At 55.3% G+C, this 25,896-nt stretch overlaps 3 protein-coding genes across 10 annotated transcripts in view; 2 read left to right on the forward strand and 1 right to left on the reverse strand.

Moving 5' to 3' along the window:
* On the forward strand, positions 1-3,363 carry TPRG1L (tumor protein p63 regulated 1 like; the record flags this gene model as incomplete). Its single annotated transcript, XM_011225265.2, has 4 exons — positions 1-113; positions 199-375; positions 1,247-1,400; positions 2,024-3,363. Coding segments are annotated over 4 exons (639 nt in total), but the record flags the coding sequence as incomplete, so codon positions are not given.
* Positions 3,364-3,883: 520 nt separating this feature from the next.
* On the reverse strand, positions 3,884-19,344 carry WRAP73 (WD repeat containing, antisense to TP73). 5 transcript variants are annotated; one of them, XM_011225263.3, is made up of 12 exons: positions 18,222-19,344; positions 15,101-15,253; positions 14,480-14,596; positions 10,294-10,366; positions 8,995-9,098; positions 8,173-8,259; positions 7,748-7,882; positions 7,593-7,670; positions 6,391-6,496; positions 5,206-5,331; positions 4,548-4,739; positions 3,884-4,234 (listed from the first exon to the last, which is right to left on the reverse strand). In XM_011225263.3, exons 1-12 carry the CDS (start codon positions 18,417-18,419, stop codon positions 4,092-4,094), a joined length of 1,512 nt encoding a protein of 503 aa, XP_011223565.2. In that variant the 5' UTR covers positions 18,420-19,344; the 3' UTR covers positions 3,884-4,091. The 5 variants fall into 5 exon arrangements, with proteins under 5 accessions (XP_011223565.2, XP_034527003.1, XP_034527004.1 ...); XM_034671112.1 differs by having other exon boundaries at positions 14,420-14,596; XM_034671113.1 differs by lacking the exon at positions 4,548-4,739 and having other exon boundaries at positions 14,420-14,596.
* The window catches only part of TP73 (tumor protein p73), a 63,739-nt gene continuing 57,165 nt past the window's right edge, over positions 19,323-25,896 (forward strand). For 2 of the 4 annotated variants that reach the window (XM_034671105.1, XM_034671111.1), the window contains exon 1: positions 19,323-19,450. The gene's annotated coding sequence lies outside the window, so the exon portion shown is untranslated. Of the gene's footprint in view, positions 19,680-20,607; positions 20,745-25,896 lie in introns of those variants that run through there. The other 2 variants (XM_034671108.1, XM_034671106.1) reach the window with 2 other exon arrangements.

Raw genomic sequence — 25,896 nt, forward strand, 5'->3', positions numbered from 1 at the left:
CCCCCGCCTCCGACCGTGCAGCCCGGCACCATCGAGCAGGCGGTGGAGGAGATCGGCGTGGTGGTGCGGCCGGTGGAGGACGGTGACATCCAGGGCGTGTGGCTGCTGACCGAGTGAGCGGGGCGCGCGGGGGCGCGGGGACCGGCCGGGTGGCCTGTGCGCGGGGCGCTCCGGGTGACTCATGTCGTGTGCGGACAGGGTTGACCACTGGAACAACGAGAAGGAGCGGCTGGTGCTCATCACAGACCAGGCGCTTCTCATCTGCAAGTACGACTTCATCAGCCTTCAGTGCCAGCAGGTGGTCCGCATCGCCTTAAATGCGGTGGACACCATCTCCTGCGGAGAGTTCCAGTTTCCCCCGAAATCGCTCAACAAGTAAGTCCGTTCAACAGCGAGCCCTGTACCAGGGCCTGCAGTCAGTCCTTCCCAAACCAGCCCCCTGGTTGTCTTGGGTCTGCCATTATGCGGAAACATAAAAGCCTCAGCCTCAGATCGATAGAAGCGAGAGACTTCCGGGCAGCAGGTGCGTTAAGAGGAATTCTGGCACAAAAAGAAAGCGCTTAGGCTTGTGGAAAAACGAACTTGAGGTCTGTGCAGGCAGACCTGACGTGGCATTCTTAAGATGAGGGCCAAACTCAGCCTTTGACCTCTGGCTAGGAAAGGATTGCACGGGGCCCCGTCAAGCTCTGCTCTACTTGAATTTTAACAGAAAAAAAGGCAGTGTGTTACTTCAATTTGCAGATGTCTCTGAAAGTTAAACATGAGAACATTTAACGGCCAACTTGCGGAGGGAGTATTGTGCAGTATGAGGAGCCCAGACTTTGGTCTGGTTGAGTGACTCTGGCAGTCTGGGTAGAGTTTTGCTGAGGAGACTTGATCGGGGACTGGACGCTACGCGTGTCAGGAGTGCCAGCTCGCAGCGAGAAGTCCGGGACCAAAGACCGAAAGTTGCAAACGCGTCATCCGTGTTAGCCCACCCACAGACTTCCCACTGCCCGTTACGCTGGTTACTCCGCAATACTTGTGTAAAGATGGTTGGCTTAACACCACACGCTCAGTCTGTCGTTTTCAGAGTGCTTGGTGTGTGCTGACTGGAGACTGCCGTCACTCTTAGAGTCCACAAGTTCTCCTCTGCTGGTCTTGTCTGTGGCCGCGGAGCAGCTTCCTAACGTCACCCCCCAAACCTGATGGGGCTGCCCGGGGGCGCTGTGGCCTGCCGTGTGAAGTCTTCGCTTCTTCTTTGTAGGCGAGAAGGTTTTGGGATTCGCATTCAGTGGGACAAACAGAGCCGCCCTTCCTTCATAAACAGATGGAACCCCTGGTCCACCAACGTGCCCTATGCCACGTTCATAGAGCATCCGATGGCCGGTGCAGATGAGAAGACAGCCTCTCTGTGCCAAGTAAGACCATAAGAAGCGCGCTGCCCCGCTGTGATGGTGATGTTCTAGGCCTGGCCTGCGCACCACGGTGGCCGCATGTGGCTGTGGGGTACCTTAACTGTTCTAGTAAAACGGAGGAAACAAACTTCTTCATTTTCCAAGTTTTAGTTAGCTTATGTTTAGATAGCCCCATGTGGCTAGTGGCTCCTGTCAGTGTAGCTCTATCACACGGCCCCTTGCAGCCACGATCGCCTTGGAGAAGGGCCCAGCAGGGCTCTGGGCAGTCTGTGCTAGGGCTTGCAACCAGGAGAGGACGCCCTGGGGCCAGCGGGGAGGACATAGTTGGGCCCCACTTGCCGGCCGTGCACTTCGGCCTGCTTCACTAGCCTGGTGGGGGTGGGGGGATTAGGGAGGTCCCTACGGCAGCATGCTCAGACCTGCGGAGGGCAAGGCTCTGTGCCCCTGAGCACAGGGCCAGGGTCTGACTTGTCCAGAGAGCCATGTCGAGAAGGTGAGCTGGGGTCTACCAGGATGTGGCTGGAAAGGCATCTCATCCGAGGGCAGCGATGGGGGCTGGCGCAGAAACGGGTGAGGTTTCCTGGTGTAAATCACTGATGGGCAACATGTTTTCTCTTTCTTTAAAGTTGGAAAGCTTCAAAGCTATGTTAATCCAAGCTGTCAAAAAAGCCCAGAAAGAGAGTCCTTTGCCGGGACAAGCCAACGGTGTACTGGTCTTGGAGCGTCCCCTCCTCATTGAGACCTACGTGGGATTGATGTCCTTCATTAACAACGAGGCTAAATTGGGTTATTCCATGACCAGAGGCAAAATAGGCTTCTAGACGCTGCCCACAGGCAGACCTGGGGACTCAGGGCATCATACAGGCCAACTCTGCTGCCCCTGGGCAGGGTCGGGGCTGTTAACCTTTAGGGATCTGAGCGCGATGAAAATAGTTAAATGAATTCTATACTTCAGCTGAATCTTGGACATCTGGTAATAGGAGCTGCAGACAAAAAGCAAAGTGAATCTAGCTGCCCGTCTTGGCCGGTATTCCATCTCCTAGAACCTGTTCCCGTGTTTTTCCTGGAGTGTCTCCATTTGGCTTCTCGTGGTCCCTCCCAGTGCCCCCAGCACTCTAGCATGTTAATAAACGTGTGGTCCCACTAGAGCCTCCCGCAAGCGCATCAGCTGTGTAGAGTGTTCCATCCGGGGGGTCCCTAAACCCCAGTGCCTGCAGTTGCAAATACCTTTGTACTTAGTGTCAAATTTTGTATTTTGAAATTTAATCCATTTTTTTAAAGCTAAATGCAAAACAAGCCAGACTGCTGAACTAAACGAGTCGGCCTCGTCAGCTCCTGAATGGACAGCTGCTTTTGTGTAAATATATGTTTGACCTTAAGTCACACTTTTTCTAAAATTGTATTGTGTTCATACCTCTGGCATCTTTCCCAGGCCCAGAAGTTTGCAGGAAGTCATTTTTAGACAATTCATTAATTTGAGAGTCACCTTGATAGTTCTTTGCAAACAATTTGACAACTAGGCCTAGTCTAGGTTTGTATTCTCAGATTCATATTTAAAATGGGAATTGCTTAGTTTGCTTTTAAAGAGGGACCGTTTAGAGTCTCATCTCCTATGCTGCTAACCCCCGGCTTGGTGACCGCAGCGCGCACGCAGACCCGGGGCTGCCCGTGTTGCCCAGCACGCCTGAGCCGTGGCGGCCGCGGAGCATGTCCGTGTGGGACCGGGAGCTCGCCGCCCACTGACGCGCCCGCGCGTCCTCGGCTTGCTGGCTCGGCAGGGAGCGTTTGTTCCCAGCTTGCAGTGCCGGCTCTGGTTTCTTCCTCCGTGTTGACAACTCTGGCGTAGCTGTAGTTGGCATGGATGTGACCCAGCGCAGCAGCTTGTCCACATCGAAAGGCTGCCGCCACACCGCCTGCGTCTTGAGCCTTCGCTTTTGGTCTCATAGTAAAGACATTTACAACCGAACGGATGTCGTTCCTTCTTTGTAGCTTTGTAAACCTGCCGACTTGCTGTGCACATGCGGGACCCTAACGAGTTCCTGTCCCGGCACAGTTCTCTCAGAGACCCCAGACAGCGGTGTGCAGACTGGCCTCAGCCAGGATGACGAGTCCGGTGTGGCACCCCACACCGGTGCTTCCCAGTCCTGGCCGCCGTCGGCAGCACCCGAATTGAGAGGCGGACCCCCGTAGAGCCGCTGGACCCGGCGGCCCTGGGACCTGCACTCCCCGACCCCCTCCGTGTGGCGCTGCCCTCGCGCTGCTCGGGGCTCCCCTCCCCGCACTCCAGAACACAGCCCACGTGAAGCCCAGGCCCGTTCTCCGGAAACATCCAGGGACGGCGTTTGGCGGCTCCAGAGAACAAGATGTCTGTGTGAGGGAGAATCGGGGTGCGTTACTTTCTGTCACGCAGTGAACCCGACACCCGAAACAAACCAGTAGTAGTCCTTCCCATGACCCAAACCTTCACGAACACAAACTTCAACCGCTTTACGCATTCGCAAATATTTATTTTAAATAAAAAGTAGTTTCATACCATACATATTTACAAAAATGCTATAGAAAAATAACAGCAAATCATTTGTTCTGGGCCACCGTGGCTGGAGCAACTCCCCAGAGAAGCCCGTCCCTTCTCTGCAGCCGGCACGTGCCGGGTGTCCTGCCTTGGCCTCACCCGGGCCTGGATACACACAGGTCCTATGTGTGGTCACCAGGCCGTCCAAAGGCGGTGCCAACCCTCTCTTCGGTCTCCAGGAAACATAGACAGAAGTGGTCCTTACTGAGAAGGGCCAGGGAGTCCCCGCTGAAATGCCAGCACAGAGAAAGCACCTGAAAGTCACCTGGAGAAAGACAGGTGGCCAGAGGGTTAAAGGGTGAGCACAGCCCCATACCCCTGAGGGCAGAGGACACATCTGGAGAGACCCAGCTACAGCCCAAATGCCAGCTCGGGCGGGCCTTCTTACATCCCCCAGAAGCTGAGAGCAGTGGGCCTGTGCCAGGTGTGCACACTGGGGACTGGCGTGACGTTCACCCAAAGATACTGATGGTGTCTGTCACTTCACACCCGAGGCAGTAACACAAATGAGCCAGGGTGCACTCGTCTGCCAGGGTCCTGCCTACGGCTGGCCGAGGAGCACACGACACAGCGCTCACCTTCCCCGGGCACCTGCACCGACACGCAGCCCGCCGGCGACCACAGGTACACCTTGCCGCCCCCCGTGCAGATGGCCAGCCGGGGCTGCTGCGGGTCCCACTGGAAGGAGCGCACCGGGGACAGCTGCTCCAGCACCACGAACAGTCTCAGCTTCTGTACGTCCCAGATCCAGACGGCGTTCGGGACACTGTCTGAGGGGGGGAGATGTGGGCAGCACCCCGGTTCCTCACGGTGCAGGGCAGGCCAGGGACCCGTGGGCACTGCTGCTCCAGCATCTTGACAGGGCACGCCCCCCCCATCCCGCCAAGGCTCACGGGCCACGGGCATGCGTGACGCCTGTTTCTCCAGCCCTTAGAAACTGTAAACACCCTTCTGACCAGAACAGGCCCACGCCCTGGTGGTACCTGGACCCTGTTCTTTCCCAAATGAAGAGGCCGGCGGCAGGCGGGACACTGAGGCACAGTGGCCAACCAGCCGCTGCTCTGCCAGACAAGGCCTGTGCCTCCAGAAGCTTCCGTGGGCACAAGGTCCCAGCACCAGATGGGAGCACACAGCATGCTGAGAAGCCTGTTACCTGGGTTTCTCCTCATACGGTCTGAATGCCTGGGCACCAAAGGAAACCGTGAGAGGACCCAGCATGGGCCCGCAGCCACTGACCGTTTCTCGTCGCCAGGAAGTAGTTGTCCGGACTGAAGGCCAGCGCCCCTATGCCGATTTTCGGGTTTGCTCTGTCAGCAATGGGCTTCAAAGTCTGTAAGGAAACTGGTGCCGAGGCGATCTCGTCTAGAACATTGAAGAGGGGACGCTGCAATGTGGCCACGGCGCGTGCACACATCTAGACGCCGCTGTGACGCCTCCCTGCCCTCCTCACGGGGAACCACGACATCATGTTAATGCGTGGAGCAAACTCCTACGAAACGGGCTTCACGGGCCCTGGCACTAGGAGCCGTGTCCCGCGTTCATGTAGCAAGCGCACCCGCAGCGGGGTCCGCGGAGTGGAGGTGCCCGCACACGCGGGGCAGGGGCGTGTGGGAACTCTATGCGTTCCCCTCGATTTTGCTGTAACCCTAAAACTGCTCTACAAAAAAGTCTCAAAAAACATTATAAAACCAGCAGCAAAAGGTCGTAAGAGGATGATGAAGGCCAGGTAGGCAGGTGTGCTCGCTCTGGCCCGCCCGCCCCATGGGGGTGCTTACTGATCCCAGAGGTGGGCCGCGCACAGCGCCCCCTCTCTCCTGAAGCCTGCGTGACGCCCTCGCTACGCCCGCTGTACCAAAGCCAGGCCTGAAGCTCAGCCACCTGCCCAGGACCCCACGACCGGGACCCCCATCAGCTCCGCAGCTCCAGGCCGGGCCCTTGGCTGACTGCTCCTACCCCTTCCTGGCTTACTGGAGGGCACCTTACCATTCATTAAAGAAACCACCCTCAGAGCACCAGCTGCCAAATTTGGATTTCCAGCGCTTAGATGCAATCAGCAAACATTTCCCCCTGCTCCACTGATCCGTGGGTGAAGGGGCGCTGGCTGGGAGGTGTTACAAAAAAGGGAAAATGTACCTAAAAAAACCAAATGTCTGGGGCACCTGGGTGGCTCAGTCGATTAATTAATCGTCTGCCTTCGACTCAGATCATAATCTCAGGGTCCCTGCTCAGCAGGGAGTCTGCTTCTCCCTCTGCCCCTCCCCCTGCTTGGGTGCTCACAAGCAGTGCCCACTCTTTCTCTCACAAACCAATAAAATCTTAAAAAAAAAACAAAGAACACCTGAACTCCACCTGGACAAATGGGACTCTCTCATAAAAAAGAAAAGGAAAACAAGTGAATGACCCCTGCCCTCTGCTACTCACATTTGCTCTCCGTGGTGGAGGCTGGGCCGGCCGCTGCTCTGGGCGGGGGAAAGGCAAGGCGGCCCAGCGCCAGCCGTGGATTCTTCTCGGCTTCCTTATACACAACCTGGAACACATGACAGTCCCGCGACCGCCCCGTTCAGGATGGGTGGGAGCAGAGGCGGTGACAGCACCTGGTAATGGTGACGCCTGACCTCACGGCAAGGCGTGCCATTCCTGGTGACAGGACAGAGACACTGGCCCAGCCACACCCACTCCCTGTGGCGTTCTCAGCACCCTCAGGCTGTGCTGGCGGCAAGTGCCAGCTGCATGTAAGCCTGCATCACGCAGCCGGCCGCTCGGCCAGTGCACACGGGCAGTTCCCAGGTGGCAGGTAACAGACACAGGCCAGGGAGCAAGGGGGCATCTGTGGCCTGAAGCCTGGCAGGCCCAAGGAGGTGAGGGAGCCCCCGCCTGCCCTCCAGCTTTAGAGGGCGCTGGGGCTGCAGGCTGGAAGGGTCTGCAGCACACCCTTCCAGGCCTGGATGGCCGACCTGCTTGGACTTGGCCTCCCACAACCACGGTTTCGCTCACCTGCACCTCCGGCCAGGCCTCCAGCCCGGTCCCTCCTCAGGACCTCCGCCTGAATCTGACTTCCCCAGGTACCTCTCCTCCCTTTCCCTTCGACATGGTACCTGCAGCCTTACGCCTGCCGGCCTTCCTCCCGTCTACTCATGTTTCTCATCTGTGCACAAGCTCCCCAAGGCTGAGTCTGTTTCCTGCTGTGCTGCCCCTGTTCCCAGCGCCTGCCTCAGGACCTTTGCACTTCCTATCCCCCCTGCCCGAACTGCTTCTCCCTCAGATCCTGTATCACTTCTTCCTGGCGTCCGACCCCATGATCCCTCAGCAGGCTGCCTGTCCCTGCCTGCCCCAGGGACACCCACTCTGTACTTCTCTGGTCTGGTTCTCCAGCCCCAGATGCTCAGTGCTTGCAAGCAGGAGACCCTGGTTACTGTGCCGGAAGCAGGGGCAGATCTAAGACATTTGGGGGAGGGGGGAGGACAGGGCAAGGACACTGCTTCCAATCCTCTGAAATGTGACAATGACAGAAGTTTCTAGTGATGTAAGTACCTACATCACAAGAACGTAAAGTGAAAAAGCAGTATTTTTCTGCCTCCCTTCCCCAAATATTGCTCAGATGGCAGCATGCATTCCAGACTTACTATTTTGGGATTATTAACGGTTGCTGGATGCCCAAACTCTGTGATCATTTTCCAAGTCACATGATTAAGAATGCGCACCTAAGGAGAGAAAGTGCGCGTGAGGCCCCGTCTGCGCCGTGCCCTCGGTGTCACCCCGTGCGCTGCTCTGTCCTCACCTTCCCGTCATAGCTTCCAACCGCCAGGAACTGGCTGCTGGGGCTCCAGGCCACAGACTTGACACCCAGGGACCACTCGTACGCACAGTAGGCAGACAAGAGCCGGCCATCCAAGGAGTAGAGCAGGACCTTGTACTGGAGGGGACACCACGGCTGCTGAAACTCACACTGACCTGAGCGCGGGAGGGACGCAGGCATCTGCCAGCGGGACTCAGACAGTGAGTGGGAAGTTGGGAGGGAAGACAGGCCTCCTGCGGAGGTGACAGTGGGGACCTTGGCCACAAACATAAGACTTTCTGGTCAAAGGACTTCTGCTCGGCATCAGAGCCCAGGAAGCTAACCGAGCCACCACATTCCCAAAGCATCAGGTAAATACAGGTCAAAGCACTTAAAACACAAAGGGTCTACCTGGTGACTTTCTATACCTCCAGACAGGTGTCCCACACTGCCAGCACACAGCCATTTGGGGCCCACTCAATCCCTGCGAGGTCCTGGGTCTCTGTATCGAAGTGCTTCCAAAGGTAAGAGGGAGAAACAGATTAAATTTGAAAGTGTTTCCTTAAACAGATGCACAACTTATAACTGATTTTTTCATTTAACACATTTAGTATTTAATTTCCTTATACAGAAATGGACAAAAATATCTACAGTTCTGTCCTTCTGCAATTAAAATCCTGCCTGAGCACCGAGGAGGTCCCAAGCTGGCCAGCACATGGCTGGAGCCCACCAGGCAGGACGGGACCCAGCACAGCCCCCCATGCTGCCCGCCCCACGCGCCCCTCTCCCTCCTCTTCCCGCCTGGCTCAGCCTCACTCCTGGAAGGCCAACGCAGGCAAGGTCGTGCCAGGACACTCCATGCCCAGTTGATGAGGCCTCGGTGCTCTGATGGAACGGGCGTTCTCATGCCGGAAGCTTCTCTGCACCTGCCCTCCCACAGATGTAAGCCCGGCCGGGCGAGGGCTCTGCGCCCTGGCTGCTCAGCACCCTGGCACCCTGGCATCTTGCCCAGAGCAGGCACTCCTCCTCCTCATACAGCAATGCACGTGCAAACCCCACTGCACTAACGAAAGGAAAACGGCTCGAAACGATGGCACATCACACCCACCGCCCGGCGGACGGGCCCATTCTCCACCCCGCTCTGGAGAGAGGACATCGCACTGCTGCACACTCTCCCAAAGGGGCCCTGGAGCCGCCAGGAGCCCATGTGTCAGCCACCCCCACCCAGAGGGTCACTGAGCACCTCCTACCCGCAGGAGCTGCCAGTCGCTGCAGACGAAGACGCTCACATGGTCCTTGCAGTCCCGCCGCTCTGCCAGCGCCATGTAGCGGCCGTCCCGGGTGAAGGTAATCCCTGCCGAGAGGAAAAGGGCCTGCTGTCCAGGGCCGAGGAGAAATCACACGTTCAAGGAGGGATGAGAAGCGGAGGTGGCAGGAAGGGACTGTCGCAGGAAGGGACGGGCGCAGGAAGGGACGGGCGCACACGGCCCACAGGAGAGCCGAGCGCAAGCACCCAGGGACCCACAGGCGGTGACGTGGTCCTGGCTCTACCGCCTGGCTGGGCTGCTCCGTGTACCCCCGCAGACCACGGCTGGAGCCCCAAAGAGCCGCAGAATGTTACTGAAAAATGCAGCTTACTCCTTACTTGACACCCGACGGATTGTCACATACTTAGAAAATACATCGTCGGGGACTCTGCTGGTTTTTAAAGTCAGCTTGTCATTACACTTATTTTTACTTTTGAATTTAATTACCTGGAAAAAGTAAATTTACGGTAAGAATCTGGAAATACTTCAGTTGCACATGTTAATTTTCCAGGTCTGTATGAGCTCAAAAAGCCCTGGACCGCATCTCACACTTCATGAGCTGGAAGAACACACAGACACTGTTGCTCTCACTCAGGAAATGTGTATGCCGTCGAGAGATGCTGAGACTCAAGTCATAAGGACAAAAAATGTGCAACTGCATTTCATTCACATTCAAGTTCCAGGTTGCTAATGACAACAGAAAAAGCGGAAAAATATTCAAATTATATAAGGCTTCATTCTGCTTATTAAATGAAAGACACATCACTGCACATTCAGGACCCGGTGCCCGCTAGCTCCCGGCGGCCCACGCACATAGCCTTCCGGAGGCCACCCGACTGCACTCTCCTGGGCATGGAGACCGCGGGGCTGGCCGCCAGGAGGCCTAGAGGCTTGAAGTTCAGAACTGGGCGGGGGGGGGGGGGGGGGTCCCAGGAGAGGCATGAACTGAAGGGACCTGAGCCCAACCCTATGACAGAGGGAAGGGGACTGCACGCAAACCCTGCTTCTTTGTGGCCCTTTGGTTCTATCTTGAAAGGGGAGTCCCTGCCCTCTAGACACACACGTGGGAAGTCACAGACGAAACATCAGCGGGTCTGGGTGCAGAGAAAATGGCTGGCTATGCACGGATACACTGCTGAGGCTGCTTCTGCCCATAAAGTCTCTGCGATTATGAAGGCGCCCCCCTCCCTCCGAACCAGAACTACACAGAAGTGGTTTTCCAATCAGCTTTGGCCGACTCACCCTGCTGACAGGCTTTGGGGTACTTGATGTAAGACACAGACTTTGTGCACAAGGACCACACAGTTATCCGCAGCTGTCGAGCAGAAGGGGAAAGAAAACAGCGCACATTTAGCAGTTTTCCAAAGACCGCTTTAAGTCTCCCACCGCGTCCCACTCAGTGACCCGAGTAACAGTTTACTGCAGAATTAAAAACAGTCGTAGTTCCAGGGATGTTTCCTCTGAGTTTACTGTTGTTAAACCGCATGCTCGGAGTATTTGGTTGTCACCGTAACTATCAGGTGAGCAACACGAGATCGGACATAAGTGCATTTTAGTTTGAAACTTCAAAGTAAGGGCGATCTTCCCGTTGGAACAGACCCGCAGAAGCTCCACAGTCCGAGAGCTCATGTGGGAACGCTGGACGGGACGCCGGGGGTCCCCAGCACCAAGTGAGGTCGACCCGCTTCCTTCTCCGTCTCAGCACACGGGTGAGCAGGACGTGGCGGCGGGACCACCCGCATGCACGGCTGCTGCCGCACAGGGCTTCTGGGGGTGACCACAGTGCCGCCCTCAGCCGCTTGTCCTCTCCTTTCCCACCCGAGCGCTTGGCGGCATGCACACGGCCATGTGTCCCCAGGAAAAGCCCTCAGACAGGACATGGGCCTCTCCATCACAACACACAAGCGTCCAAACACCCGTCTACACTTGCATCTAATACTGAGGGTCTACAACCCCCTAGATCCCTTCAGAGCCTAAAAGTGAATAGCCAGAATGTCTTAAGCCCAATTCCTAGTTTTGTTTCTGAAAACCATCTCCATGCCCTTTCCATTGGCCGATATGGAAGTTCACTACGCGAGGAGTGTCCAGCAGCTGACTGTGCACGAGGACGACACGGGAAAACTCACGACGACTTGGGTACAATAACCAGAACGTGCTGTTCGCATGAAGCCAGGCTAACAGAGCAATGGACCAACAGGGTCCAGAAACAGACCCGCACACACACGGCCAACTGATTTTTGACAAAACGTGCAACTGGAAAAGATATAAATTCAAAACAGGTCATACGTCTAACTTAGCGGCCCAAACCATAAAACTTCTAGGAGAAAACAGAATAAACTCTTTTTGATCTTGGGTTGGGTGGGGATTCCTTTAGATACTAAGTGCACTAAACATAAAAGAAAAATAATGGATCTGTTAGACTCTGTTACTCACTTCTGCTCTTAAAGGAAGCAGTTAAATAAATGAGAAAGCAAGCAGCCGAGCAGCAGAAAACACCTGCCAAACACCGTCCGACAAAGGACTTGCACCCAGAGTAGATCACAGGAAGCTGCACAACCGAGCGACGGTGCGACAAACAACCCGATAAGAAACGACAGGGGATGCGGACAAAAGTCATACAGTAACGAGCACCTGAAGGACATCTAACAACCTTAGTCACGAGGAAACACAAATCAAAACCACAAGGAGACAGCACGACACGGCACAGACTCACGGCAGAAATGCAGAATGACGCGTGGCAGTGAGCGTCAGCAGCTGAGCTCTCCTGCCGGTGGCTGGGACGCAGGGCACGGGAGAGGCCAGTCGGAGCCTCCTGAAAGGTTCGCGGGCACCGCCCGGCATCCCAGCCCCGGGGGCTCCCCGAGAGCGAGGAGACGTGCGCAGACAGACTCCCATGTGCGTGTTCGCAGCAGCTCTGCTCTTCACAGCACACACGGGAAACAGCCCGTGTCCAAGGGCGGGCGGAAAGCAAATGCCCATCTCCATGCGGCACGGTGGCACCCCACTACCAGGAACCACCCGCAATCCCCTCGACGACAGCAGGGAGTCGAGTGACAGACGCCCAAGTGACAGCCGCAGTCCTGCTGATAGAGAACGTGGCTGCTAGGACCAGCGTGGGGGCGGACGGGGTGTCCCTGTTCCCACTGCACAGGCACCTCAAGGGCTGGGTGGTACCGTTTACCAGGATAGTTAACCGGCTTTGTGGGTATGTAAGAGAAAGTCTGCGAGTTTATTTTTTTGAGGCACCTATAAACTGTTTACAAGGACACGGAGAAGTGGAAAGTAATAGGACTGAAAAACACAGCACGAGAGCCCGGACCAGAAGAACGCAATGCATCATGACGACACAACGGTCCTCACTGAGTGCAGCTAGTAACACAGCCTCACAAGTACGTTCAAAACAACCGACAGAACGAAGGCAACGAAGACGGACCAGTCCCATCAGATGCTCACACGCTATAAACCCCAGGGACCTAAACAGTGTGCAGCTGGCACATTGACAGACCAACAACCGAATAGGGTAAAAAGTCAAAAATGTTCAGGGCACCTTGTGGCTCAGTCGGTTGAGTATCCGACTCTTGGTTTCAGCTCAGGTCATGATCTCAGGGTCATGGGATCGAGCCCCAGGATGGGCTCTGTGCTTAGTGCGGGAGTCTGCTTGGGATTCTCTCTCCCTCTCCCTCTGCCCTCCCCCTCTGCCCTCCCCTCACTCGTGCTTGCTCTCTCTCAAATAAATAAAATCTATAAAATTTTTTTCAAAAAAGTCAGAAATGTTCTGTAAATGTAAAGAAATTCAGTTCTTGATAAACACTGTTGGGGAAAGATAAAAACTGATCCCTACCTCACCCCACACACCATTATGACTCCACATCACCCTGAATCACATATTTAAATGAAGTGTGAGAGTGTGTAGGTATTTAAAACAAGATACGAAAGCACTTGACCTCACTAATAGAGAAATGAAAATTAAAACCAAAATGCAACAGCACTATAGCTCTACGGGACTGGCAATCATTTTAAACCCTGACACAAATACTCTGGAAAGGTGAATGCCATCTACCCTGACCAGGCAACCCCCCAGGTTACACCTGAGACAGGTCAGGCACAACAGACGCTCAGCAACATGGGTCCCTCGAGTGCCCAGCAGTAGCACAGTGGCATGATTTCTCCGAGGAGGGATGGAAGAAGGAGCCATAGCTTCCGTGTTGACAAGCTGAAAACCACCAAGGGGAACAGAACCACCACAGAACACAGAGTATGAGTCCACGTACAGAAACTTTAAACAAGGGCCAAACAGCAGTGTGTACGTTTGTGTGTGCATGTGTGGGTGTGTGTGTGCACACACCGGGCTTCCCTTCTTACATGCCTGGAACCTTGTCCAAAGGGCCCACAATGTCTTCATCACATGGGTGTGCAGGAGACAGGGAGTCCACGGAACGTGCCCATCTGGAGACTGGGTTCTGGCCCCAAGAACTCTACTCATGAAGACTGTCAGGCGAGGCCACATATATAGCTCCAATCACCGTATCTGAGAGCTTCACGCTGTTAGCATCTTGAAAAGGCCAACATGTGCACCACAGGGAAACCAAGTGCCCATTGTGTCCTGCCCACCGTCCGACAGCCTGCACCAGCAGACGCCACATTTAAAGCGGGTTTTCAAACTGAAGCGGAAGCTATGGGAGTCACGCGGCCGTCGGAAGCAGCCATCCCTGCACAACTGGATACAAACCTTATCCCAGACGATGCCGACGGGGAGAAGACTGGAAACACTGGACGACATCCCACAGGGTCACTCCGCATCCTCAGGGCTCCCTTGCCACATGCGTGCACTGGCCGACTGGGAGCCCAGACCTGAGACGGCCCTCAGCGGCTTCAGACCCAAACACTGGCTTATAACAGCCTCTCGAAGATCACATCACTGAAGGGGTTCATGCATTTTTCTACATTTGAGACAAACTCTGCCGACACCAAAGACCTCCTACCCTAACACCTTCTACAAAATTCCCTAATTTTACACATTTATGAGGCACATTTATATTATCCCAGGATTTATGACCAGATTTCAAATACCCGTCTCTGTCTGTGGAGCCCCGGCTGGTGCCAGTGGCCCGGGGGAGGGAAGGACGAAGCAGCCACTGATGGTCACAGGTGAGGCGGCTGCAGGAAAACACGGAAGCTCGCTCACAGTGAAGCTCACCTTCTACTGTCAAAGTGAAGGAACTGCTTAAATCCTTAAAAATGTAACTGAAGAATTTTTTAAAAATCTGCTTTAGTTTTCTTTAAATGTGGGCAAAAAGATTATGTAATGACACGATGTGATTATAGCACTCTGACTTAAGACACACGTCCTTCTCCAAGATTCACCCACTTTACCGCTGCCATGCGACTTCGGAAGGAAGGGATCCGCGACGTGGGCCCGCGCGCTTACGTGGAACTCGGTGGTGTTGAGAATGTGGCGCCCGTCCGGGCTCCAGCACGAGGCCACCAGCCCTGCCGAGCCCTCGTCGATTCTGCAGTGCCACTCCGGCTGCTCCAAGGACCACACCTGCATGTGCAACACACACAAGTGCAGAACCGGGACAGATCAGCACACGGACCACGCCGAACACAGCTCACCACACGGGGGATCTTGCCAAATCTCTCATGAGGAGGGACTGGGGCCTGCTTGCAGCACAAAGCCACACGGCTGTGTGACTTCACTGTGTTCTGTTTCAGTTTATTCCCTTTGCCAGCCCTACAAGCTCCTTCAGGGAGACTTCAGAGCCATATCTACTGCTTCCCAAACCCATGATGTCCAAGTTGCTACACAGCTGTCTGTGAACACTTCCTGTTATGGAATTCTATTTGGTTACAAATTAAGGATATCTAAGTGTTTTCTCATTTTGAAAGTACTTAAACCATCAGAACTATTATAATCTTAAGAGAAAACTGGCTTCGAGCTACATTGCCCTTTTCTCCCCCCAAACTATGATGGCAACAGAACATGAGCATTCTGTCCAGGCTACACTCTGGGGAGGCCTCCCGGCTCCGAGCCCTGCGGGCAGCGCACCTGCACCAGCCCCCGCTTGTACATGGCACACAGGATGAACAGGGAGTCCGCCGACCACTCGATGTGCTGGATCTGGTCCAGGCATGTGTACAGCTGAAGAATCTGAAGGGTGTTCACATCCCGGATCACTAACCGGTACTGGACACAAGAAGCCTGGAGGGGGAAAGACAGCCCTTGATGGCCTGCAATCTAAAGGAAGGAGGCTTCCGAGTATCTGAGTTCCTCTCCGCCCAGGAATCCCATTTCCTTCTCTCCTTCCAGACGTGCCTTCTATGTGGATGGCCTCATGTTCACCAACTGTATCACCCACTCCAAACGGCAGAGAAGTTCACACAGGGATACAGCTGAAATTGTTATGTTCCAGGTTAAAGTATTCTGTTAAAACTCTCTACTCGAGTCATTTTCTACTCCTTCCCCACTTACACATTAAGAACTCAAGTAGGAAGCAGCGTGGGACGAGCTCTTCTGTCACTAACCAAGGGCTCTGCTCTTGGAGCACCTGCAGACAAGTCATAGGAAGTGAGGACGGAGGTCTCGGGGTCCTCGCTGAGAAGGACCACTGAGACGTAAGGATGCTTTGCAAATGCTCACTTACTTCCAGGTAACAGAACATACATACTGGTCTCTGCCCCTGGGGCCCTGGCACAGGACACCTGAAGCCCTTGAAACCTCCTGAGTGATATAAGAGCATCTTTTGTTCTAAAGAGGCAACTCTAGGCAGGTTTCCCGGTCACCAGACATACCAGCTGTGATTAGAAGCTTGGAATTTTCAGCCACACCCCATCCTTGAGAGAGGGGAGAGGGGCTGGAAATGGAGTTAACAATTGATTGTGAGAAATCCTCTGTAAAATGCCAACAGTATGGGGGTCGTAGAGCTTCTAGGCTGGTGAACACACCGACAAAGGGAAGGTGATGCACCCCACCCCCACGGGGACAGAGGCTCCTGCAGCTGAGACCCTCCGAGACCTTGTCCTATGTAACTCTCCATCACCTGGCTGGTCACTGCCTCCCTTAGCCTAGGCTCCAGCACACCGGCAGATGTAAGCCCGTGTTTCCCTGAGTTCTGCGAGCCACTCTGGCAGATTAACCGAACCTGAGAGGACACTGTGGAAACTTGTAGCCTGGTGAGTCTGTGGATAACCTGAAGGCCTGCTCCTGCGGCTGGCATCTGGCATGGGGTGGGTACTGTCCACCTGTGGGTCTCCAGGCAGATTGTGCCAGAACTGAGTTGCAGGACACCCCACTGGTATCCTGGAGGCTCAAGGGAGATGTGTGGGATGAGGACTACGCTTTCCCCGCACAGGAGGGAAAAGCAGGGACGTTTATCTTACAGCTGCACTGCCTTATTCTGAATACTGACTAGGAAAATGTGCAAGTGTCAATACTGTTTTCTGGAAGACAGTTTACGGCCATGGTTGTTAATAATACCCATATCTAAGCACATAATTTGAGTTTACTTATCTGCTGACTGTAGATTATATTACAATTTAAAAATCAAGAACTAGGGGCGCCTGGGTGGCACAGTGGTTAAGCATCTGCCTTCGGCTCAGGGTGTGATCCCGGCGTTGTGGGATCGAGCCCCACATCAGGCTCCTCCGCTATGAGCCTGCTTCTTCCTCTCCCACTCCCCCTGCTTGTGTTCCCTCTCTCGCTGGCTGTCTCTATCTCTGTCTAATAAATAAATAAAATCTTTAAAAAAAAAAATCAAGAACTGATTTTTAAATATTAATTGCTTCCTTCTTGTCCTTATCAAGATCAAACTAGATTATTGGTTTGTGTTCTATTAACTTTCATCTTAAAAAGGCCTCGTGAGTTTTCCTTGTCAAAAGGAGAGGGGAGAACAAACATGGGTCAACTGTAGCTCTGTGATCAGTTACAACGAACTCCTTATGAAATGGAAAGGCTGTATCAACACTCGTGAAACCATGTCAAATCTGTTGCAAGATATTAAAAATGGCAACACAGACCTACTTTCTTCAGGATTCAGGATAGACCTTTGAAGAACGTGATTCCAGTAACATTATAATCATGTGTCTTTGCAATATCTTCACCAGAGTGTAGAAGCCAAAAGAGCAACAAAAAGAAAGCAAAGTAATACAGTCCTTCTTCCTATAATTTACTGGGACCTTCATACATGATTTTTAAAAACCTAATTTATGGGGAGCACTCTGACAAATATACTAAGGTTTCTGGGATGAACTTAAAGCAGAAGACATATATTTTTTAGCTGAATGCTAATTTATGTGATTTAGAATAACACCCCTATACAGGAGTTATATTTTCAAGTCCTAACGGCTCAAATAAACAGCAGCAGTGCAGACAGCTCCCTTTATCTGGACACGGATTGGTATTACTTGCATCACTTACTTGGCACGTGGTAGAGACAGGTGAGGAGGGCCAGAAAAGACAGAGAGGCTGCACTACTGCACCAGACTACAGCCAACAAAATCATCTATCTGCCTTCACGTGTCAAAGTAACAATGAGCTGATACCCCTGTATCCTCAAATGTGTGAGGACAGCATTGCCATTATCTGCCTCTGATAGATGGAAACTGAGGTGCATGGAGGCTGGCACCTGCCCAAGTCTGGTTCCTGGGGCTCCTGCTTGGAGCATCCGCCCAAGTCCTCTGCCCTGAGTCCCTGCTCCAGATATTCACCCAGGTCACCTGCGCAGAGGCCCGCTCAGGATATCTGCCCCAGTCCCCTGCCCAGGTCCCCTGCCCCAAACCCCTGCTCTAGCATCCACCCAGGTCACCTACACCGAGCCCTGGGTCGGGATGTCTGCCCAGGTCCCCTGCCCTACGGCCCCTGCTCCAGGCATCCTCCCAGGACCACTGCCCAGGACCACTGCCCGGGTCCCCCGCCCCAGGGCCCCTGCTCCGGGTATCTACCTGGGTCCCCTGACCCTGGGCTCCTGTTTCAGGCATCCGCCCGGGACCACTGCCGGGTCCCCTGCCCCAGCGCCCCTGCTCCGGGCATCCTCCCGGGACCACTGACCAGGACCACCGCCCCGGTACCCTGACCCTGGGCTCCCGTTCCAGGCATCCGCCCGGATCCCCGGGTTGAGGCCCGTACCCGAGGACCCCCGAGCTGCTTCCCCCCGAGCCCCGAGGCCGCTCACCAGGTATTTGCCGTCCGGGGAAAACTTGCAGAGCAGGCTGGAAAGCTTGAACACCTCAGAGAAGTTCATGGCAGCCGCCGACCCCGGCCCCGCGAACGTCAGGGCAGGTACGACTGGTGCAACCGCTACCTCCGCGGCCGGAAGTGACGAAGACGGAAGCATGGCGCAGCCTATCAGGGCCCGGGTGCCGCGCGGCATTGTGGGGCTTGTAGTTCGCGCTGTTACGCGCCACCGCGCTCCTTCCCGCCCAGGCGGTCTTCTCCCGTTGGGTTTGCCAGAAAAACGCAGCGCGCGCGCTCCAATTGAAGTTCAGACAACGAGTCATTTTTGTGGATAAATGTTCCCAAAACTGCATGGGACATACCTATACTAAAAAAGTACCCTCTTATCTGAAATTCAAATGTACATGGGCGTCCCGTGTGACTGCATTTAGATTTATATGTATATTTATACTTCTATGTAATTACGCTTATATGTAAGTACATTTACACAAGAATATGCGTTTGTATATAAATATGTAATACTGAATATACATATGTTATATTTTATACATGGTGTATAAGTGCACATTCGTTTTTCTTTGTTTTGTTTTGTTTTTTTTTTTTTAAGCTGCATTGGGCAACCCTGCCTATAGCGAGGCCCTCGCCTCACCTCTGGTACCACCCAGATCTGGGGAGAATGGCTCGGACGCTGACTCCGCATGGCCGTGGGTCGCGGGCACCCTCCGGTTCTTCGCACGCGCGCCGTCTGCATTTGGACCCTCGCAGAGGAGAGGGACCGAGCAGAGGCCGAGCTGGGCCGGGAACCTCGGCACGCAGGGCAGCGCACCTCGCTGGCTCTCCTGCGAGTGCCTTGTCCTCTCGCCCTCCGGGAAGCCCGGTCCCCTTTCCCCGACGAAGGCTTCCCCCAGGCCCTGGCCAGCGCCTCCGCAGCCTACCCGGGCGCGCGGACCCAGACCCTCGCGCTCGACCCTCCCTCTGGGAACCCAGACCCAGCCTGCCTCCTCAGCACACCTCGGGGTGCACAGTCCCCGGCCTGCTCCCCGCGGACGCCCGCCAACTTCCTGCAACGAACCGGTAGGGGATGCGTGTACGCGTCCGGGTAGGCGGTGCCAGCATTTTCTGTCCCGGGCCAAATCAATCCGTGTATGTGATTCGTCTTTGTGCCCCCGCGCCTCGAAACCAGGAGGTGAGCAGCAAAGGTGTGCAGAAGGGAGCCAGGCGCGCCAGGTGAGATGCGGACCCTTGCGGCGGGAAAACCCGGTCTGCACCAGCCCGGCTCGCACGCAGTTCCACAGGCGACACTGACGCGAGGGTCACGAAAGCCGGGGGACGGCGGTTCGGAGGCAGATAACGGGTCGCATGAGTACCAGAAGGCAGTGCACAGCAGGTGCCTGCCGCCGGGAGCCTCTCCAAACGCGACTTGCGCGTCGGTTCTGCGGCCGAAGCCCCGCCCCGCGTGAGTCCCGGCCCCTGGAGCAGTAAATGTCAATGTCGGCCTGGAGCAGGCCGAAGACTCGGCCTGAGGGGGGTCTCTGCTCGTAGAGAGCAATTCCAACTGCACAATCCACGTGTCGCCGTGGACACCCACGCGTACCTGCGCGAATGCATAACAGAAACCGGCCCCCGGGGCCAGCAGGCGGTGGCCAGGGGAGGGAGCAGGGTGCGGGCAGCGACCTGGGAGTGTTTGCGTCACCAGTTACTCCCTGGCGGCCAAGGGACACAACCTCCGCCCAGGAAGATCGTGGGCTGGAACCAGAGAGTCTCTCCCAGAGGGTCCCCACGATCTGCAATGCCGGCCGGGGCCAGAACCTCGGCTCGATGACAGTGTAGACGTCGCGCCCTCCTCCGGGTCCCACTGGAACCACCCCGGCGCAAACGGCCCCACCCAATCCCCCCGGCCTTGCGGCCGCGACCCTCACCCCTGTTCCCTGCAGCTAGGGCGGACGCTCCGCGGACCAGGATGGCCCTTCCCCTGCTCCTTGGAGTCTGAGCGCCCGGCGCACGGAGGGACACAGCGCCGGTGGGGGCGGGAGGACAACCTTGGGTGTCGGGAAAATGCGGCGTCTAGGGAAAGCAAGGCGTCGGGACGCGGAGTCTGCTTCTCTGCCCGCCCTCGCTCCCGCGCGCCCTTGCCCGCGCCCCCAAGCTGGCCGAGGGTCGCCGTCCCATCTCCTCGGCGGGAGCGCCCCGGCGCCCGGCCCGCGTCCAGCCGGGGTAGGCGGCCCAGCAGGCTCCGCGGGGGCGAAGCGCGCCAAAAGGCGGCGGGAAGGAGGCGGGGCAGAGCGCGCCCGGGACCCCGGCCCGCGCTCCTCCCGCCGCGCCGAGCGGCCCGCGCTGCCTTCCCGCCCGGCCCGCGGCCCAAGGCGCTAACGCCCGCGGCCGCCCCTGCCCGCGGAGCCTCCCCTCCCCGCGCCCATATAACCCGTCTGGGCAGCCCGCGCTCGCCGTGCACCCACTACGGGGCCAGCGCCCGGCCGGCTCCGGCGTGGATGCCCCCCCTCCCGGCTCCCGAACGCACCAGGTAGGAAGCGCAGCGAGCCTGCGCGCGGGGGCCTAAGCGTGGCGCGGCCTGCCCGGGGGCGGAAGCGCCGGGAGGGGGGCGCAAGCGCCGGGAGGGGGGAGCACGGGCTCCAAAGCTAGAGGTTGCGAGGAGGGAGCAAGCGTGCAGGCGCTGTGAGAGAGGTTGAGGTGGGGTGTCTCCGGCTCCTGGGACGGTGCGCGTGTGGCAGGGAGCTGGCGGAGTTCAGCCTGCCAAGAGATGCCGGGCCCTGCCAGAGTGCCTCTGGGGCCAGGAACAGCCTCGCTGGGATTCCCGGAGGGCCTTGCTCCAGCTGACCCCTCTACCCAGCTTTTGAGGGGAGGCTCGGAAGGCGATGGGGAAGAGGCTCGGGCAGGGTGCAGGTGCGGGTGGAAGTTGGTGAACGTGCGGGTCGCTGACAAGCTCCTCCCCGCCGGTGCCCACTCCATCTGCACCCGAGAGGGCCCTGCAAACCAGGCAGCAGCGTCACTCCTCTACTCCCCAAGGCTGAGTGAGACCTAGTGCTCCCCTGGACCAGCAGAACTGGGCGTGACCACCAAGCCAGATCCATGGAGTCAGCTACTAAGAGCGATGGTTCCAGAGGGGCATCTCCGGGTGGTTCAGAGCTGGCCAGGGATGCCCCCGCTGTCTGCTGAGTCTGTCCCAGGTGGAGAGCGGACAGGCAGAGTCAGGCCCCAGCCCACCCTGGGGGAAACAGCTCCTCCTCCTGGCTCCCTCTCCTTCTCCTTGCCTTGCAGCCACTGTCCTTTCAGCCTTTGGAGGGAGGAAGCTATTATTACCTTCTTACTCAGCTTGTATTTTTGTCTGGTCCCTAAGTGGATATGCAGAAAGCATTCACATGTCTACATAAATAAATGGGTGACAGGTAGACCATTGTCAACCAGCAAGGAACCAGGGAGTCAGTGCATGGTCAATCCATCCCAATGGACTATGTCTGTTTATTAAATAACTGGACATTTGGGAACCATTAGCACAATTGGTTTTGTTTGCTGTCATTTTTGCTGTTTATTTGTTTAGCCTTAATAATTAGCTTTGGAAGAAAACAAGTAAACTGAAATACATTGCATTGTCCCACTCGAGTTGACTGTTACCTTCAGCCACCTATCTTTTGATCTATTCATAAAACATAAAAAGGCATTGCATTGAGAACAATAGGACAGGATGTTTGAAATTTTGCAACATACGAATTTATGGATTGTGCATGTAATTTTTTTAAAAATGAGGCTGCAGAGTTGTGCCTGCTCTGTCATCGGTTGGTTGGGGCTGCCGCAGGTGAGCTGGCCTGGCGCCTGGTACCTGTGCATTGGCCAGAGAGTGCTTAGACCCTACTCGCCGTCCTTCCAGTGAGGGCAATGGGGAACAAGGTAGTGTCTCTAAATTCTTAAGGGTAGCTCATGAAAAAGCCAGTCTGGTACAGAAGATAAGCAGGTAGGTGTGGAAGGCAGAATCCTCTGGTCCAAATCCCCTCTTCTCTACTGACAAGTAATGCCTGTGTCCACTAATTGGGCCAAAAGTGATAGCTGTTGATCCTGAGTTGGGAGAGCCAGGAGCCTGGGGGTGGGGGCAGCTCTGGGGTGGCCAGCAGATCTCCCCATGAAGGGAACGGAGTGGCTGGCATTGAGGCAAGAATCTGCCCAGGGCTCGGGCGGAGCTGATGGCCCCTGTCAGGGGCACTGTAGTGAGGATGCCTCAGTTCAGAATTTATTTATAGAGTATGCCCCACCCTCATCCAGGAATGGAGTTATAACATTGAACACATGTTAACGACCCAGCTAAAACGGAGGTGGAGAGCCTGAAGACTTAGGGAGAGAGGCAAACATTCACCCCGAGGTTCTGACACCCAAAAGGGAGTTCATGTCCTTGGTGGGTGGGTAGCAGCAGCACGTTCACCCACATGGGGCACAGTTTCAGGGGGAATTTATCCTCTAGATACTTACATGAAAGTCGCTGCTGAAATAAAATAAGGGAGAACAAAGCCATTGCACACACAGTGAACTTCAGGTTTGCACAAAAAAGCAGAAGCATTTTCCAAGTGTGTCTATGCTACCCAGCCCCCATGAAGAGGGAGGGCACACCTTTATTTCCCAATTTGGGCATTTCTGTGGGAGTGCTGGGTCAATATTTTAAAATATGTCGTTTTCTGATGACTTAATTTCATACAGCAAAAAAGGGAAAAAGAAACAGAGGAGTGGTTAAGTAACACCGAGCTCCCTTGCTACGCTAGGGGTCTCCTCTCTAGGTGGGAAAAGCTTTATTGCAGGACCCATCCCCCCACGCCCAGCCGGTACACTGTGTGATCATCTGCCCTTGCCACGGGCATCCAGTCTGCCCAGAGTTCTTTAACAGACAGAACACACGTCTGTAGCAGCATCTACCTGTGTGTAACCAAAACACACGACAATGTCTCCTTTGAAAAGTTTGCCTTCTCAAGTAAGTTAAGGACGCCTGGAAAATCTTTTCTTCCTGTGTTCTGTACAAGAAAATGGATTCTGGTTTATAGAAAAGCTCGCTCTGCTCATTGGGCTTCAAGTTAAAGACAAGTCATAGCCGAGTCGGCTCCGAGAGATGAGCACAGTGGTTATAAACCTCCCATCCGTCCGTCTGTCCGTTGCCCCACCCCCATCTCTGCCCACTCTCTGGCCCGTGTTCCTTGGCCGAGCAGATTTGCTCATCAAAAGCGCTTTCTTTTCCGGGACATGCTGCCCTAAATCAGAGACCCAAAGAGACAAAAAAAAAAAAAAAAAAAAAAAAAAACAAGCCAAACAAGTGTTGGTTGAGCTCCTCTGAAACAGCTCACGTTTTCCCGGCGGTGGGGAACTTCACCAAATCCATACGCTTCTTCCCTGTTAGGCTCACAGCAGCCCACAAAGTAGGTGCGAAGGCGCTGATGTACAGAAGGGAGGGGGAGGCTTCAACAGCATGCATACTGGTCCAGGGTTACAAGCTGCAGAGTGCCCCAGTGGGGGCTCCCGCCGGGACCAGGCAGCCTGACGGGGAGACACGCCCGACCCTGGTCCTGGGAACCCTCTACACCAGAATGTAGAATTTCGGGGTGCTGTAAACTTGAGTGGGGAAAATGTCATCTTCCTTTGTGTTAACTGCAAAGGGAATGTCAGAATTCCCTCCAAGTATGAATGCAGGCAACAAGCCGCTATTTTAGCACCTGTGACCTTTTCTCCAAGAGGAATCACCAATATTTTCATTGTCCATGACCGTCGCTGCAGAAATCTCAAAATTTCGTTTGCGCTTGTCACCGAGTTGAAATCATGAGTTATTAGACCTGTCGGGGGACTTGTCAATTGACCGGAGAGAATCACTGCAGAAATAGATGACAAACTTGCTTCTTAAGTACTTTGGTATCTGTGTTAAGTTCCCTGGGGGCCTTAACTAATTCACCACTGGCTGGGCGGTTTAAACAACAAAAACTTTCTTTTTTTCTCTAGTCTGGGGGCCAGAAGTCCTGCATCGTCACCATTGGGGTGTGGCTGGCCGAGCACGCCCCGCATGCCTGGGAGAGCTCGCAGCAGGCAGAGCCCTCCTCAAAGTCCAGATCCCGCCCCTGGCTCTGCCACTTGAGGCCTGGGGCAAGTCCCCAGGCTCTTCATCTGTGTGGGAGTTGTGGGCCCGCCCACCTCCCTGCACTGTGCCCTCCCTGCACTGTGCCCTGTCTCTCTAGGGAGGCCCTAGCCTTTCCCTCCTGTGAGTTGCCGTGGGAACACACCGGAACACCTGAGGGCAGACACAAAGTGCCCAGGAACTCCTGCCTCTTCCTGCCTCCTCCACCAGGCAGGCACTGAACACCTGGGCATTGCCCATCCTGCCAGTGCCGCCGGCTAGGGTTCAGGGACCCAAGCGGGCAGGGCTGGGCTGGGTACCCTGTGTAGCCAGGGACATCTCTCCTTTGTGATCCTGCTCAGTGTGGCTGCATATGGCAAGTTCCTGTCCCTGCCATCCCCACCCAGCGCCAGCTGGAGAAATCACTCCCTGTGGCCCTGGGTGCCTGTGGGGAGGGGGCAAGGGGCTCTAATTGCTCACCTGCTTCTCCAAGGTGCCAGGCCCTGGGGGTGGGAGGTGAGCAGGCAGCTGGGGAAGCCTTTGGCTAATTGGGCAGGTAGCTTCTTGGGGAGGGGGGCTTGCACTGGGTCCTTTAAAATGGGCAGGGAGGATGCCCCCTCACCCCGCCTGCCGCATTTCCTGGGATTTTCGAGGTGACTTTCCTGGGCTGTTTTGTCCACTGTTCTGCACAATGTGAGCAAGACCCAGGGTCTCTCTGTTGCAGGTTCTGGTGCAGGCTTCAGCCGGGCTGTGTGGGTCCTGGGCTCCTGGGAGGTGACGTGTGGTAGAGAGGCCCGAAGAGTGCGGGCTGGCCACAGAGACAGGTGTCCCTTCTGCAGAGGGAGCAGCCCTCACCAGCTGGCACTGGCAAGGCCACAAGAGAGAAAGGTGCATTCCCCATTTAGAAAGGTGGGCAAAGGGTTAAATAAACAGACCCGAGGCTGTGGCTTCCCAGGTGGCCGGACAGTTTGTGCTGGGGGCACCTAGGGTGAGTGCAGGGCCCATGTAGGGTCAGCTCCGCAAACCACAGAGCGGCTGCTTGTCATTGGGATGTAAATGGGAGGGAGCTCCTAGCCTAACAGCTGTGATCTGCGACACTCTGAACCACAGGCTCTCTTTCCCTTCGCGCTCTCTGCTTCCCGCTGCCCCTGACCACCCACAAAAGCCCCTAATTAGTCATCTCCCGTCATTTTTTTTTCTTTCGGAGGAAGGCATGCCCCAACTTGCTCCTGGCTTCTTAATTTTTGATCAGGGATGCTCCTGGACCAATTATTTGGCAGTAATGAGGGAGGAGGAATCGAGCGGGGAGCATGTCCCTGAGCTTTCAGACAAAGCCGCAAATGTAAAAATGAGGCATTGGTAAACAGGACGCTAATTGGATTAATGTGAAAATAATGGATTCTGATAAAAATAGCAGAAAAGACGATTGTAAGATTGAGGTCAACGTAAGTCCAAGAACACTGTCTAATCTCCCTCTGGTGGGTTTGATGTTTGAAAGTACGAGAATAATAGGGAGAGTTTCCTCTTGACGGGAAAACCTGCAGCTAAGTAATTTGTGGGAACACGTTTTGTAAGAAAG

The sequence above is a fragment of the Ailuropoda melanoleuca genome, chromosome 11, assembly GCF_002007445.2.
Source record: "Ailuropoda melanoleuca isolate Jingjing chromosome 11, ASM200744v2, whole genome shotgun sequence".
In the NCBI taxonomy this organism is placed as follows: Eukaryota; Metazoa; Chordata; class Mammalia; order Carnivora; family Ursidae; genus Ailuropoda; species Ailuropoda melanoleuca.

What these genes read in the sequence shown, in the direction of transcription:
- WRAP73 (XM_034671112.1), bottom strand. Translation starts at nt 18,419, where the DNA reads ATGCCGCGCGGCACCCGGGCCCTGATAGGCTGCGCCATGCTTCCGTCT. An exon ending in TGTGGGACACCTGTCTGGAG is followed by an intron (nt 7,883 to 8,172) that starts GTATAGAAAGTC and finishes TGTCCCCTCCAG; the next exon opens with TACAAGGTCCTGCTCTACTC. An exon ending in CTCCACCACGGAGAGCAAAT is followed by an intron (nt 5,332 to 6,390) that starts GTGAGTAGCAGA and finishes TCAATGTTCTAG; the next exon opens with ACGAGATCGCCTCGGCACCA.